General features: G+C 46.8%; 1 protein-coding gene across 1 annotated transcript in view; it reads left to right on the top strand.

Moving 5' to 3' along the window:
• The window catches only part of LOC119178033 (glutamate receptor 1), a 67,535-nt gene that overhangs the window by 50,150 nt on the left and 3,859 nt on the right, over positions 1-13,526 (top strand). Inside the window, exons 12-13 of the mRNA XM_037429202.2 lie at positions 2,390-2,640; positions 8,273-8,381. Coding sequence (XP_037285099.2) covers positions 2,390-2,640; positions 8,273-8,381 — 360 coding nt within the window. The remainder of the gene's footprint in view (positions 1-2,389; positions 2,641-8,272; positions 8,382-13,526) is intronic.

The raw sequence follows: 13,526 nt of genomic DNA, 5'->3' as shown, positions 1-13,526 counted from the left end.
AGTATTACAAGCAGGGTGGAGAGCAAGTTCGCACTCGTGACCTTGAGAAAGCCAAGGCTGCTCTTGAAGCTGAACTGGATCGCCACAAGTCCAAGGCGACCATCGTGATTGCTGAGAAGAAACGCCGCATTTCTGAACTGGAAAACAAGGCCTGTACTCTGGAGAACAGGTTGTCTGAGGACTCGCAGCAGCACAGTCACATGAACAGGCTGCTTGAGCATTCCCAGAAGCGCATCAAAGATCTGCAGCAGCAGTGTGCGAAGTTTCAAGGGCAGATGCTGGAGAGGGACACTCAACTGCAAAATATACGGTGCAGCCACGGAGAAGAGCTCCAACGGCCGCGCGTACTCCAAGACTCACAGCTGAAGGAGCTACGAATGCAGGGGGCTGATCTCCATGCGCAGCTAGTCCACGCCCGGCAGGACCACCACCGAGAAGCCAGTTGCGCCGGCACTAACGTTGTAACTTAACAAGAATGAAGCAAAGAGTCAGGAGAAGTAGCTAGGAGTGGATCTAAGGGCTCGAGGCTCGCCAAAAATATATGTCGGCAGTGACCTCCAATTCGAAAAAGCAGCTCAGTCTAGCTCCACAGTCTGAGACGATCCTCAAGCACAGTCTGCAGAAGAATGAGGTAGAATCAGAGACACTGCAGTCAGAGCTTGCAGAGGTGGAACAGGTGCTTGTCGCGGATCAGATGGTAAACAAGCGGCTGATGGAGCAGCTTGAGGCAGGGCAGCAGCAAGTGGGCAAACATAAACCCAGACCGGAAGAAGTGATGACACAGCTACAGGAATCCATGGAGAGGGCGACAGAAAACGAGGAGCAGTTGTAGGAAGTTGTGCCTAAAGCGAGCTACTGCACCAGTGTGTCTGACCTGGCATGCACCTGGCATGCCGGGGTCACCAGCGTTCGAAGACTATCACGTGGAGGAGTGGCCGCCCTCGATGCGTAAACGGTATGGGCAGCTCCAACGGCAACGACGCAGAACAACGGTTTACGGCTCGCGAGGACCGATGCTGCCCCGTGAGTATCGGCGTTCTGTCATGCACTCGCTGACGACCGTGGCCGTCGACCTGAGTGAGTCCGGTATGCCTCTGTCTTCGAGTGGCGGTGGAGTGGCTTTTGCCGCGCAACTGATCAGTTTCCGCGCCTGAAAGCTAATGAAGTGCCACGAGGAGCTGGCTTTGACTGTGCCGACGAGTGGCCGCCACGTGCGACCCGCTGTGGCCAAGGCTAGCCAGGACAGTAGCGTGGGCTAGCTCTCTGACATCGCCTGCGTCCTCCTTCCCCACTTTTTCCAAAGGGATGAGCAAGTATGGGGGTGGCGGCCGCAAGCGTGCTGATCGTAGAAAGAGGAGGAGATCACGAGTGCGCTAGGGGCAATGGGCAGCCGCTGAAAGTGGGCAGTTTCGGCCGAGGCTTAGAGGAATAAAGAAGGTTCCTGGTCTGGATCTGTGTCTTCCCAACGGGGTTCTGGGCGGAGCAGCGGCGAAACCCCTACAAACTTTACGTATCGGCGCATAACAAGATGGTGGCTTGTATTCAATAAGGTCATAGAGTTAAAAACTCAGGAACTAAGGCACAGAACAGGACGCGCACTCGTGTTTTTAGCGTTAAGGCATCATTGAATGTAAGAAACCAATTATTGCTAAAGTCTGTTCTTTTGCTGGTTTGTAGACCACAAGGACATTATTGTAACCGACAACGTTATTACTCTATGCCAATTGTTAACCTCAATATAGGCGTCGATAAAAATCAGTCGGTATCAATAGCTCAATACTAGCGTGTCATACGTGCATCAATACAACCGAATGACGTAAGAAGGAGGCCTTGTTCTTTTGCTTGAGGAATGACGCGCACATAACGGCACGATTGCGACCAAGTGATCAATTTAGCGTGTCAGCTTCGACGATGGTACTTTTTTTTACTTCAGTCAGATCCCACAAAATCAGTTTTAGGTGGATATACTGAAGTACGAAGGTTAGATCCCTTTTATTATTTACACAATGGCAATATGAGTAAGGCTGTTTTTAAGATAGCATTGCATGTCACACTGTTGCATTCACATAAACGATACGCTGAAAGGGCAAAGTCATGAGGGCATATCACATTTCAGTGAGAAAGTGCATTGACCAGTCTTAGTAGTAGTTAAATTAATGAATGTATACTATCCTATTTGATGATCCCGTCTCTCATGACACCGGATGACGTCATCTCTTCACAGTTAGATTGCACTTGCCACTATTACTTTCCTTGGCATCATTGTGTGTCCATTTTCACGCTCACAAACATCGCTGTCACCGTCCTCTTGCATAGCTGTGAGCAGACTAGCCGCTACGACATGACGTGTAGCATCACTGCAATGTAATAATTGCCGTTTCTTTCGCAGAACCCGAACCTGAACTCTAGCGTGCACAAGCGCATGTGGGAAACGATGAACAGCCGGCCGGACGTGTTCACCGCTTCAGACAGCGAAGGCGTGGAGCGGGTGCGCTCGTCGAAGGGCCGATATGCTTTTTTCATGGATGCCAACAAGGCGGAGTATATTAGCAACCAACGACCCTGTGACACCGTCACACTGGGAGAGCCTTTCGGACGACGAAACTTCGCCGTGGCTTTGCCCAAAGATTCAGTGCTCAGGTACATTCCTTTCACAGTGGGGAGTTTATGAGAACCGCATTGTTAACCCTAAAACAGCGAACAGTACTGCCAAGATGCCATGTACAATCCCGATCTGTATGTCTATATCCCATTCAGATGACTTTTAAAAGGGGTTTCCTGGCTTCAAAATTAAAGGCTGTTTAAAACATTTGTTTGAGAGCTTTGAATAGGATCTAAAATAGCTATGTCGGAAATGTTCACGCTGTTTATTCTTCCTATTCGCCTCCTTGAACGAGTGCTCAGTGGTCGGGATAATGTTGAAATGGCATTGCATTCGCGCAGCGCAGTTTGAGCGTGAATAAAAGATGCTGTATACGGTAAAAAAAGAAAAAAAAAACAGGCGACAGTATAGTGCTCATACTTTCGTTTTTCTTCCGTCTGTTTTTTTTCCTTTCGTGACCGTATACCATCTCCTTTTTTTTCTTTTTACGCTCAAACTGATCTTTGCCCAAGCAATATCATTTTATCATGCACCAATTCGCTCAGTCAGCAGTACTTGTTGGGTCAATGTGTCACCTTTAGAGTCGTCCGACGGCGTGTGGTTGTGCCCTAGGCCATCGGGCGCAACTCCCACTTTTTCTTCCATAAGACGAAAGTCCGCAAAAGCTAAGGAATTTAATCGCTATTTCGACCTTTAAGAACGAGTCGGCATACATACAGCAACGTTATCTTTTAGTCATTAGGAAGTTAGCGGATACAATGGGGCAGCAGCAAGCACATGATCGGGATAGGTGGCAGCACAAGTGAGATCCCTTTGCTCTGCAGTAAGTGTGGTCAGGCTGCTGCTGCTGCTGCTGCGGCTGCTGATGCTGATGATTTTTCGGCGAAAAGTGGTGGCCTCCAACATGTGGGTTTGCGTGTCTATTGGATATTTTTGACACTTCAATGAGCGTGAAAAAAACGGTATAAAAATAAAGATAGTGACCAGACAGAGCAGGAAGTGCTCATTGTACAGCCACCCAAATCTCTGGCTATTGCGCGCGAGCGCTGACTTTTTTTGTGTGCGTCACGATGAAGCCAAGTTGCAAACAGAGCGAGAGTGCATTCCCACAAAGCGCACCTAGCTGGGTCCATCGTCTGCCTGGCTGTTCCTTCGTGAGAATGTCGCTCCGCATTAACTTACTTTAGATGAACAGACAGCCAATCTTGTCCGTATCTTATGTTCTGAAGATCAGCAAGCAGCCAAAAAAAAATGAAACCCGTGGATACGGCCATGCCCCGCCCGCGCATGAGATAAGCTGACAAATGTGGATCGTTCATTTGTAATTGCCGCAAATGCCTTTTTCACCTGTAGCAGATGCCGTTTCTACACCTCGTGCGCTTTCTAGATTAGTGCTGCCGCTACGCTTTAACGGCCAACTCCGGCGATTTTTGACCATGCCAAGGTGACGGTGTTTCTATGTCCCTGAGACACTCTTGCCTCGAGCCCAATAGCCGAAATGCTCAGGAAATATAAAAAAAATATTTCTAATAAGCAAAAAGGCACAATACCGAAACCGAAACCCAACCGGGCGCCCTATCAGCGTATGACGTACTCTTTAGGCACGCACAGGTGCATGCCTGGAATATCTCGCGACGCCGACAATGTGGACACCGCGCCGCTGCTTGCCACACGATCGCGCCGATGGGCGGGACGCCGTCGCGGCATGCCTTCCGCTAGAGTGCGCGTACCTTTCCAGGCTGTTGCGAGGGTTAGCGAAGCCGATCGCGTTCGTGAATGGTGACGTCGACAGCGACGAGGCGCGAGCCAAGGAAGCGCAAGCGTCGGCAGTGGAACACCAGCGAAACTGATGAGGTGCGAGTCAAGAACACTGATCTCGTTCGAGAACACAGACGGCGGCGGGTAACACCGAAGAGTCACGAGCGAAGAGAGCCGAGTGCAAGCATCTTCAGCGCGACCCGCCTCCCGTGTCTTTGGGTTGCGAAGAAACGTTTACTCGTGTAAGTAAGTGCTACGGCGAGTTTCGCTTCAAACCGTCCTTCCAGCACCCGCGTCGACGCCCGTTAATTTTCAATCACGTCAACGCCGTGCGCAAGGCTGCTGCTTCGCGTCCCTCCAAAGTTCCTTTCGGGGAGATGCTCAATAGTTTCTTTAACTAAGGGTAACAAAGTAGAAAAGTTTGTAGCCGCCACAGACAACACACGTTCACAATAAAACTGGCGGAAACTGAGCAGTTAGACTCATACAACGCGCCGGGAGGCAGGGGCTGCTAAAAACTCGCCCAGCTGCGCCTCTGCAATGTGCAGCAATGCGCTTATAATTAAAACCGTATAATAAAAATACACTTTCAGCAGAGCCTTCAAATAAGGCCACTAACCATCCGCAAGATTCGATCTACCATCTTAATGTGTTTTACGAAGTCGGCAGAACCATTTCAGGGTGCATGCGAAACTGATTGATTTATACCCTTCTCACGCTTCATCACTACCATCATGAACATGTAGAAAACAGTTTGTCTTTCACAATAAACGTATATCTATCTTGTTGCCTTCTGGAGCAGTTAAGTGAGGATACAGGAACGTAAGTCTTGATTTACTTTAACACGGAAGTGCTCTATGCCGGGACCCATCACGGCTCCGCTGACTCATTTTCGTCATGGGTGTGACGTTGTAAAATATATACTAACAGAATGCTAAGAAAAAACTTCGCGGGATATCGGCATGTTTCACAGCAAATGTCGTTTAAAGTCAATAGTCTTCTCCCGGCCGTAATGCATGAGTTCGGCCGTAATACATGAGCCCCTTTTCTATGTTAAAAGAGCCGCATATAGCTGGTATTCATCAAATAGAGGAGGGGCTTGCTGCGCGAGAGATGGACGCCGTCTGGCGGTAACGTTGCGAACCAGGAGATTGTCATCATCATCATCAGCCTGACTACGTCCACTGCAGGACAAAGGCCTCTCCCATGTTCCGCCAGTTAACCCAACGAGATTGTACCCAACGCCTACTCTCTTTTATCATGCCAGCCAGATGCTCCCGATCAAGCTATTCTTCACCTTCTCCTCTAGCCCTTTACCGCCCTCTCCCATCGCCTAGAGCTCGGGTGAGCTTTGCAGTCACGGGGGAGAGTAGCCCCTCATGCAGTGTCTCTAGACGGAAATTATATGATGTAATCTTTTGTTCACTTGTGTACAGTTCCATGAGGCGGCATATTGCATTCTTCCTAATGTTCACAATATTGACAGTCACGCTGGCTCTGTGAAATATATGGTGTTTTCAGATAGCGTGTCACCGTTGGTGGCACTATGCGGGCAACCCGTGGGGAAGCGTCCCTGCAACGTTTCTGCATGCGCTGCTCTCTGGTGCGGTGGCGGCATTGTCTCGAGCGAGAAAGAAGCAGCATGAAAGAACAAATCTGACAGACGTATGATGTTGCTGTTGGAAGCAAGTCTATCGCATCTTCGCGGGAAAGGTGCTCGCACGTGTGACGCGAGCAGCGCCACCCCTCATATAGCGCCGCATCACGATCGTTCTCTGAATTAGGGTGGACCGACGGTTCCCGTTCAGAAGCGCGTGTTTGCACGGCAGGGCATTGAAATAAAGGAGGCGTTGTTGTGCCTAAAGCCTCCGAGATGCGCGTGCGCCAGTAAATTACTCTGTGCCTGTTATAGCCGCGCTCCTTAGAAAAGTAAACCCTGCAGTCTTTAAAATCACGTATATATGCATTTTCTAAATAAAGAGACGCACTACCTAATACGTACTTATTGATGTTGCGCATCGAATCTGTGTAATATTTGCTTTTTGATTGAGAATGTTCACATATACGTATAGATGCAGTCACACAAAAAGCGTGGCTGGGCGTGGAGCAAGGGTGTAAAGTTTCGCTGGATGCTGGCATCGTTCGAAGATTGAAAGACCAAAAAGTATCTCAAAAAAACTATTGTCTTTAATCATTATAAGGAAAGGTTCTCTCGCGGAGCATCGAACAATCGACCTCTCAAGCACCTGTGCGCGACGCTACCCACTGCTCTGGAGAGTACGTGGTCAGAATCATTAACGGCAAGCCATTTATATACACCATACACCAATTGGCGGTCATCAGGACTCCGCAAACGCTACATAGACGCATTTCTATTATCAGTAGTGAGATGGCGCGATGGGCTCACGTTGGGCGCGCTCCAAAGGTTGTCCGCCTCGTGTTTCGATCGAAGCCGCCTCAACAAAGCGCGGTCTCTTCTGCGCGCGCCTATCAGACTCGCGGTTTTGGAGAACGCAAAAGTCACTTCGCTTGCAGCCGCGGCCGCGTTCATGAAATGTGCACGCTGCTCAAACGCGAGGAAGTAAGATTTGTGACAATTGTTCGAGCTGGTCCTGTTTATACTTGTGCGTTCGCTTCGTACTTCTCTCTTTGTGTTTGGACAGTGCGCTTCAAGTTCCAAACTGTGACAGTTAGTAGTCAGTCCGCGCTCGTTTTGAGTATGCTCATTTCGTGCATGTTTCCCACTTGGAATGCGCACCGCGCTGCCAGTTTTGAGCTCCTTGCTGTTCTTCGCGTGGCTTAGGAATTTCCTGGTGTAGGATTCATTCTTTCACCCTTGTTGTGAAACAATGCGCAATAAAAGCTCAATTACCTTCGAGAAGAAACGTTTCACTTTTATGTTATACTGATTCCTAGAAAGACGAATCCCCCTCGTTTATTTTTTGGATTTAAGTTCAGAAGGCAACGCATGCCCTAATCCTGCTGTACCATGTTTAAATTCAGAATGATGTGCGCGAAAAGCTTCCAGATCAATAATATTGTTTCATGTTTATACAAGTACTGCGTTGCGTTGTTTCTTTCCAGCTGCACGCGATCAGTGCTTATAGCATCAAGAAACTTAAAGGTAATGTTTTAATCCATAACATGTGGGAATTTTGTCACGCCTTTTTATTTGTAACATTGATAGTACTATATGCTACTTATTTTTTGCCATATTTCGCCGAGGATGCGTAACCGGTGTGTTATGGATGCCTAACACTTACTAATGCATCTTATTACAACAACTCACCTTGACTGAACACGCTTCTCACTGCTAGAAAAAATACTCTCCACAATAAATATTCCCCCACCATGATTACATTGATTTGTAAATTTAAGTTACTTTAAAATATTTTCTTTGCGTAACAGCGTACTTTCTGCTATCGGGTTAGATGTTAAACAACAAAGTTTATGCTTAGGATAGTTGGCATAACATTCTAGCGTAGTTGCGCCAAGCGAAATGTGCGAAGTACTAAGAACAAAGGGAACATGACATGTATGTATACGGGGAGTTTCCACTTTAATTGCGCAAAAACACGTAAAGATACGCACCATATAGTAGTGATGACGATGAACTATGCGTCATTGAAACAGATTTCATAGCGCGTCACATATATAGTTCTTCGCTATGATTCCTGCTGTATGAGTATGTCTGACGTGTTTTTTTTTGCGAAAATAAACAGCTGAAAGTTTTCTCACGTACCCATACTGTTTTCTTTAGTCCTTTCTGCCTTTCACTCAGCGCAACCACACCAGAGAGGCAGATGTTACACTCACCGGCAAAAAAACAAAGCAAAAAAAAAAAACAGAGCGTACTGTGCCAGAGTGGCGAGCGATCCTGTGATTCTGCGCTTTCTCTGTTGTGTTTTTCAGAAAGCCTCTGGATGCAGCAATTGCCAAGCTTTCAGAAAGTGGGGAGCTGCTAAAGCTAAAGAAAAAGTGGTGGTATGGAAAATCAGCTTGTCAAGAATTTATGAGAAAGGTAGGCACATGTTCATTTGTATGTCATAATCGTTCGCATTACCAGCCGCGGTGGTCTAGTGATCTTTACCGAGAAGCTGTATTGTTCTGGTACGAAGATACAGTGTCTCCATTCCTGGCAGCATCCCTTCAAGTTAGCAAGTACTGCTAACATGCTCTAAATATTCGCGTAACGTCGCATGGTATATATTGTAGCTCTACAGGAACCTGATGTGGTATCATATTGTTGTGAATATCTTCTAAAGCGTCTTTCACAAAACATTGTTGCATGATATAAACAACTGCAGTTGCATGAGGTCACCACAGCAATGGTTTGTTGCTGGTATGATTACATTATTGCGGCCCCAGGGTGAGCAAGTTTTCTTTTGCTCGTAAGGAAAGATCGGCGAAGCCACGCCACTAACCCCCGTATTCACAAACGCTCCTCGACTCGACTTTGACCCTTCACTTGACAGAATTGAGCGCTGCGCCACCGCTCGGCTGAAAATGGCGCTGCGCTACTCAAGAATCGCAGCAGATTATCGCTGATATGCAATGACTTGCCGTGACTAGAGACGGCGCTCCCATCCGCTTTCTCAAGTGAAGGTGGAGCGTTGAGTGAAAGGTCGTTCTAGAATACGGGGGTAAGCCACGCCAGCTTTAAAATACGAAAACTAGACAATTCCGGGGCGCTATGCAAGATGGGCCGAGCTTCTCGGACAGGTGAGTTTGCTCCGAGCTCGCACTGCGGCGGCTGTGTCATGAAGACAGTGCGGAGAGCGAAATAACATCGCTGTTATAAATGGCCACAGGAACGCGCGGGGCGTTGGAAACGCATGTGGGACATCTGCGGTGGTTATCAAAGAAACACTGCTGGTTGAATGGATTGATAAGGCTGTACCCTCTAGATCGGGCGGTGGCTAGCGCCACTGAGCCGTAATACTTAATGATCCAAAAACTAGATTTTTTTCCTATATATAGGAAGGTTGAGGACTCGTACATTGCAGTGAAGGGTTTAATTTTCACTCGTGCCTTCACTTTAGCCACCAATCAGATAAGCTCATTCTAGTTAATTCTACCCGCCCAAAGTCTATTTTGCCCTCCCTGTCACTACATCCCAGTGCTTCGAAAAAACTCTGCGCCATCATCCTGAACTATAGGGTGAAGCCCTTTACAGAACATTAGCAAGTGTTCGGCAGTTTCTTCTTCCTCTCCACACGCACTGCATACTGTGTCTACCCCTTCGTATTCGGCCCTATATGTCTTGGTTCGCAATGCTCCTGTCCTGGCTTCAAACAGTAGAGAACTACCCTGAGTATTATCATAGATCCTATCCTTGGCAATTTCCTGCTTAATAGTTCGATTGATCTCTAGTGTGGACTTCTTAATCATGCAGATTCTTCGCATATTGATCTAGGCTTCCTTCACCTTCTTCTTAACCGATAATACTTTTTGGTTTGGTCCCCTGCTGTTTTCTAAGTATTCACTCGTCAATTTTCTTGTTCGCTTTCTCCATTTTGTATCGACATGCTTCATGTACAAGTAGCTGAATACCTTCCTAGCCCAACGCTCCTCCCCATTTTTCTATATCGCTTCTCAATTTTCATCTTGCTGCTAGCTTCCCTGCCCTCAAATGTGTACATCCCATATCACCTTGTACTCCCTGATTTGGCGTATTCCCGTGAGCTCCTAAGGCAAGCCTACCTGTTCCACGTTGCTTAATTTCTAACCTTGCTTGAACTTCTGATCACATGCACAAGACCGCATTGCTGAACGTTAGACCAGGAACCATGACCCCTTTCCACATTCCTCTCATAACATCTTACCTAATGTAATTCCACAGTGCCCTGTTTTTCATCACTGCTGCATTCCTGTTACCTTTAGTCGTCACGTATATTTCGTGTTCCCTTAGGTAATCGGTCCCATTGCATAACCATACGCCCGTATATTTGTATTTATTTGTTATCTCTAGCGTGACCTCCTGTATTCTAAGCTCACTACCTTCATTATCATTAAAAATCATGACTGCTGATTTTTCCTCACTTAATCTGAAATCTAACCTATCTCCTTAATTACCACAGTTCTCCATCAATCTCGGCGAATCTTTCTTGTTGTCGGCCATTAGCAGTATATCATCTGCGTACATAAATACTGGTAGTGCCTGTTCAATGAGTTTTCCTTGTTTGATGAAAAAGAGGTTGAAGCCAAGTCCACATCCCTCTAATTTGGCCTCTAATCCTTGTTGGTGCATCATGAATAATAAGGGTGACAGGCGGCACCCTGCCTAAGCCCCCGTTTTACCTCTGCAGGCTTGGATACCTGTTTTTCCCACTTTATAACTACCTTGTTACCTTTACAGATATCCTTTAAAAGATTAGACACTCCATCTTCTCCACTTAGTGTGTTCAGTATTCCCCACAAGTCCTCTTGAATCACGCTATCGTACGCTCTCTTGATATCCAAAAATGCTAGCCACAGGGGCCTGTGTTTCTTGTCTGCTATTTCGATGCACTGCATCAGTGAGAACAGATTATCTTCCAACATCCTGTGTTTCCGAAATCCATTCTGTAGTTCCTCCAGCACCCCCTCATCCTCTATCCGTGCTGCAGTCTTTCCTTTATAATCTGTATCGCCAGCCTATTGACCACTGATGTCACTGTTATAGGACGGTAGTTGTTTATGTCAACTTTGTTCCCAATTCCTTTATAGATCAAGCTCAAGCTGCTAAGTTTCCATCCGTGAGGGACTTCACCATCGATTATCGTTTTGCTCACTGCCTCTCTCAAAGTCTGTTTAGACTTCGGACCCAATGTCTTTATCAGCATAAGCGGAATGCCATCTGGGCCTGTTGATGTACTACTAGGAACCCTTTTCTCGGCCCTTTCCCACTCTCGTTGTGAAAATGGAGCCATTGCGTTACTTGATTCATCCTTGTCTATTCTGGTGCGTAAATAACTTCTTTGTTGGAATTTTTCTGTCATCCTTCTTATATATTCAATAGCTTCGTCCTCTTCGAGCATAGCACCTTAAGATGCAATTATTAACCTCTGCTCTAGGCTCGTCCCATTTCTTAGGGAGTTTAGAGGCTTCCGGAATTTCGCAGCTGCCTTTCTATCTTTTTCATGTACTTCTGCCAGCCACTGAGCCCCCTTTTTTCTAATCTGTTCATTGATCAGAAAAGATGCTTGTCTTCTACAGCTTAGAAAGATGTTCCTTTTTTTTTTTCAACATCATCTGTCGGTTCACCCCACTGCTTAGCATGGCTGTGTTCCCTAGAGGCTTCCTGACGTTCTGCTATGGCTCTCTTAACTTCCTCATCCCATCAACTCTTGGGTTGGTGGAATTATGCGCCATACAGCTCCCCCTAGTAGAGATCAGAGGTAGGTGCCACCAACATGTTGTCTTAGCAAAGTTTTGGAAGGACTTGCCTTTTGTACATAGCGTTGCATTGCCAGCGCAGCGTGATAAACAATACGGTCCTTAGAATCACTTATGTATGCCTTCTCTAGTAAAAAGAGACACACCACAGAATATTGACGCATTGTTATTGTGCCTCAGATATGCGCAATAATTGCTTTTGAATTGACAATCACACAAGCATGAATGCAGAAACTTGAGGAATATGAGAGATCACTGCGGATGTGGTTGGATTTTGGCCGTTTCAGGTATAATTTCGGCGAACAAGCAGACAAAAGAACTGACAGACACACCAAACATTTTGCGGCGAAGTTCCCCAAGAAAAAGTATCGTCTTTAAAAACTGGGGAACAGGTAGGGCACATGATCCACCGAGTCTCACGCAAAAGCGGTAAGCGGGGACGCGCTTCGGCTTGCCATGCCTTCGTAACTAGCCGAATTTGAAATTCACCACCGTACTAACGATTGGCTAAACACCAAGAGAGCAGAGCCAATGATATTCTCAAGAAAGTAATCAGACGCGCCCTTGACTTACCGGTCAGCATTTCAAATGAGAAATTTTATGCACTGGGAGTCTTTAACTCCACGCAGAAGCTAATAGAAGGACATCTAACAAATTAATACACGTGTCTTACGCAGACGGCCCCTCACGCCCACAAAAAGAAATGTACTAGACGCGACCCTTTTGCCTCGCAAATGACCCGTTTTATAACGGTCCTATTCGTGAGCATCAACGTAGCGGTATATGACTGAGTAATTAAGCAAATTATGTAATAAAGGAGAACATCACACATACACAAGTACACGCGGGGGGGGGAGTGATTTTAAGTGAAAGTAGATAAAAGTGAACCCCGTAACTGTCTCCAAGGGGGAGGACACCTAAACAGTAGCTCACGAGAAATGGGGGTAAAAAAGTAATTAATAGGACAGGATTAAAATGTAATGAGAAAGAGAAAGAGGAAGGAGAGAGCGAGACGCAGGGTCAGCGAACGACGGAAGTAAGGAGAAGACAGGAAAGATGGAAACGGTTGCAGGAGTCCGAAGACGGGGCACCACTGGTGAGAGCTCTTGTCGGCATCCGGAGATACTGTAGGGCAAATCCAGTAGGCCAGAGCTACACTGTCGTCGAAGATCAGCGTCAGGAGATGGCGTAGGGCCAGCCCGGTCGGCTAGAGCTACGCTGACGTCGGAGATCGCGAGGGCACAACCGGTTGGCACGAAATCCAGCGAGCGAGTCTAAGTACACGCGACAAGTGCAGTTCCTAAGCGGTTCCAGGAGTATTTAAGCCCTAACTTTGGGGAATGCAGCTAGTGCCGATTGGTGGCTATGTTGTAAGGTGTATATTTCAAGAGTAGGCGCCTTGATTTGTACAACGCACGGTTTTTTAGGTGCGCGAGGAAACGTAGTGTAGGACGTTTAATCAATGTTATCAATAAAACAATTCATCATCATCTTCATCAGCCTGGCTGCGTCCACTGCAGGATAAAGGCCTCTCCCATGTTCCGCCAGTTAGCCTGGTCCTGTGCTTGCTGCTGCCAATTTATACACGCAAACTTCTTAATCTCATCTGCCCACCTAACCTTCTGTCAACCCCTACCTCGCTTGCCTTCTCTGGGAATCCAGTCCAATAAACAATTATTTATGTCTATTTTGCATAATACCACCTCAATTGGCTTAATTTACAAGACTGGGTAGTAAGCTTAGATATATTGCCTGAACTGGAATACATCTTTGTGCTACTAAACGGGTT

The sequence above is a fragment of the Rhipicephalus microplus genome, chromosome 2 (assembly GCF_043290135.1).
Source record: "Rhipicephalus microplus isolate Deutch F79 chromosome 2, USDA_Rmic, whole genome shotgun sequence".
NCBI classification, from domain to species: Eukaryota; Metazoa; Arthropoda; class Arachnida; order Ixodida; family Ixodidae; genus Rhipicephalus; species Rhipicephalus microplus.
This window is presented reverse-complemented; position numbering and strand designations above follow the sequence as displayed.